The sequence below is a fragment of the Monopterus albus genome, unplaced genomic scaffold (genome assembly GCF_001952655.1).
Source record: "Monopterus albus unplaced genomic scaffold, M_albus_1.0 scaffold1094.1, whole genome shotgun sequence".
In the NCBI taxonomy this organism is placed as follows: domain Eukaryota; kingdom Metazoa; phylum Chordata; class Actinopteri; order Synbranchiformes; family Synbranchidae; genus Monopterus; species Monopterus albus.
Window position 1 is genome coordinate 2,786 of NW_018128972.1, and position 2,689 is coordinate 5,474.

General features: G+C 41.4%; 1 protein-coding gene across 1 annotated transcript; it reads left to right on the forward strand.

Moving 5' to 3' along the window:
- Positions 1-318: 318 nt before the first annotated feature.
- LOC109953724 (galactose-specific lectin nattectin-like) lies at positions 319-2,500 on the forward strand (the record flags this gene model as incomplete). The annotated part of the gene is made up of 5 exons (XM_020589194.1): positions 319-410; positions 729-794; positions 975-996; positions 1,325-1,422; positions 2,324-2,500. Coding segments are annotated over exons 2-5 (363 nt in total), but the record flags the coding sequence as incomplete, so codon positions are not given.
- Positions 2,501-2,689: the final 189 nt, after the last annotated feature.

Sequence of the window (2,689 nt, forward strand, 5' to 3'; positions counted from 1 at the left end):
TTTGTTGGTTTGATCCCTTTTATGCTTATTCCTTGATTTTGAACTCAGGTTTGTTTTGGTTTTGTCCTGTTATTGGTTTGTGGCTTTCTTTGGTAATGTTGTTAATTGTGTTTTTAGTTTTATTGGGTCTCTCCAGTCAAATGATCCCTTTTGAGGAAACTTCTACATCTTGTGTTGAGCTGCTCCTTTAAAACTTTTTAACATTCTTTAAAGAATACCTTGTCTTTCCTTATAATAAACCTGCAGTATCTTGATGGATAGATCTGTGTTTCAGGGTGAGTGAAACTTCCTGCTGTGTGTGTGTGTGTGTGTGTGTGTGTGTGTGTGTGTGTGTGTGTGTGTGTGTGTGTGTGTGTGTGTGTGTGTGGTGTTTCGACTTCTGCTACAGCTGCAAGTGAAATCACATCAAGGTAAGGTTGTAACTCTTGCCTTTGCTTACACGAGCTGTTTTGATGCATCTCCATGTTTCTTACAATGCTACATTGTTGTAAAAGCATTTGTTGTGTGTTTTTTTTTTTGCCCGCTATAACAATAGTATTGATAAAACTGGATTACCATTTTTGGCTTTCAATCCAGGTGAACAGTTGGCCACTACAAATTCTTAATGTTTATTTGCACATTAAAAATGTATGTTCATTAGAGCTGAAATGATCACTTGGAACTGAATCGCATGTAAATAATGCATTCCTTCTTCATGGTGAATTTGCTTGTGTAATATTTTCACACAGATGGCCTTAGGTCTGTATTTCATGTTGCTCCTCTCTTTGGCCAGTGGGCTATGGGCTCAGGACGTTGTAAGTATAAAGGACTGTTGTACTGAACTTGAATAAACTGGTCTTCTAACATGAACCATTAGAACTGACCAACCTCTCGTCATAATATGGTGCAATATACTATAAGGTGTATATGAATAATAAACACTGAATTCAAATTCTAGGTGGAGTTTAGTGCTAATACTGTGTCTTTGTTCACAGGGAGAAGCAAGACCATCTGATGGTTGGTACTTTCTAGAACTGTGGTGGCTCAGAATGTAGTACCGCTGCCTGATATTTGTCCACAACCAGAGCTCATGTGTTTGATAGTACCCAGTCAATACATCTTTTACCATCAGTACCAGGCTGACAAAAGATTCAGCTGATGTGTAGCACATTTGGCCATATAACAGACTTCCTTCTTGTTTTAGACGTGTTCACGTGTGTGTGTGTGTGTGTGTGTGTGGATAGATATAGCTGTAGGTCTGGAAAGTGCCTAATGGTAGCTTGATCTGGTTCATGAGCAAACGGTGGACTATTATTTCTCGGCCTTTCTCCCTCTTTCACACCAGGCTGTTGTGTAGGTAAGAGATGCCCTAAGGGATGGACCCAGCATGATGACTACTGTTACAAGTTCAACCTCAATGAAAAGGACTGGGCTGATGCAGAGGTACTGGCTGGAACAACAATTTTTACTTGATCACTGGCCACTTTATTGGGTAGGTGTATGCAACATTTTCATCTTGACATGTTCAAGATAAGGGTTTGTTTTTGGTGAAATGGTTGAGGTTGTAGTTCAAGGTGGTGTTGTATGAGACTAAATTATATTGACTAGGGCTGCACCAATACCACTTTCAGACATGTCAAAGTAAATGTTGGACTGTTTTCACTTTACAGCAGGTGTGGGGCAATTCCAGTCCTCAAGGGCTGCTGTCCTGCTTTACCAACTATCCCTGCCTGACCTGCTGCTGATTACCTGTCTCAGGTGTGTTCAGCCAGTCAGAAGCTGGAACATACCATCTTGGATGAAAGTGGAGTGAGGAAAGAAAGTGAATTGGTATCATAAAAACTTCTGACTGAACACACCTGAGCCAGGTAATCGGCAGCAGGTCAGGCAGGGATCATGGGGAAAGCAAGCAGGACAGCGGCCCTCAAGGGCTGGAATTGCCCACCCCTGCTAAAATGTGTTGTGATTAGAGAGATGGCTCAATTTGGTGAAATGTCCAACTGGATAAAGAGTATCTTGTCAACAGGATGCTGTGCAGATTAGTTCAAACAGCGCTATCACCATTATTGGATAAATGTGCGACTGAATTTCAGTAACCTGATGTAGTGTTGGACCCAAACTGGTATCATCATTGGTGCATCCCCAATTCTAACCCTCATAGGTCTGTGGAGACAGAAATGGTCAGCTGAATGTAGCTGTGAGGGTGTGCTTGTTTAAAATATTCATCCTGATGTGAAATTAAATGGCCTTTGTCTCTGCACTCTAGTCAAATTCTGACACTCCTACTTCATGTACTGATTTCTACTTGTTTCTTTTGTCTTGGCTTCACGCTTTGCTCCATCAGGTTGGCTGTGTTGCTGTTGGTGGGAATCTGGCCTCCATCCACACCAAAGACCACTATGACTTTGTGAAGGGTTTGATTAAAACCTCAGCTGGTACAAATAAACAAACTTGGGTTGGAGGCTCTGATGCAGTCAAGGTGAGTGACTTAACAACAGACTTTGAGCATTTAATGGTGAATGTACAGTATTCTGCTTATCTGGTACTGGTGGCTCTAAGCTGAATAATGTTGGGATGCCAGGATATTATTTCACTTCACACCTTTTGTGTGATAAAATGTTCTGAGTGAACTGATTCTTGGGTCTTGTTCTTCCAGGAGGGTTGGAAAGAACACTGTTAAAGTGGGCGTGTGCTCTTTTGTAATGAATGA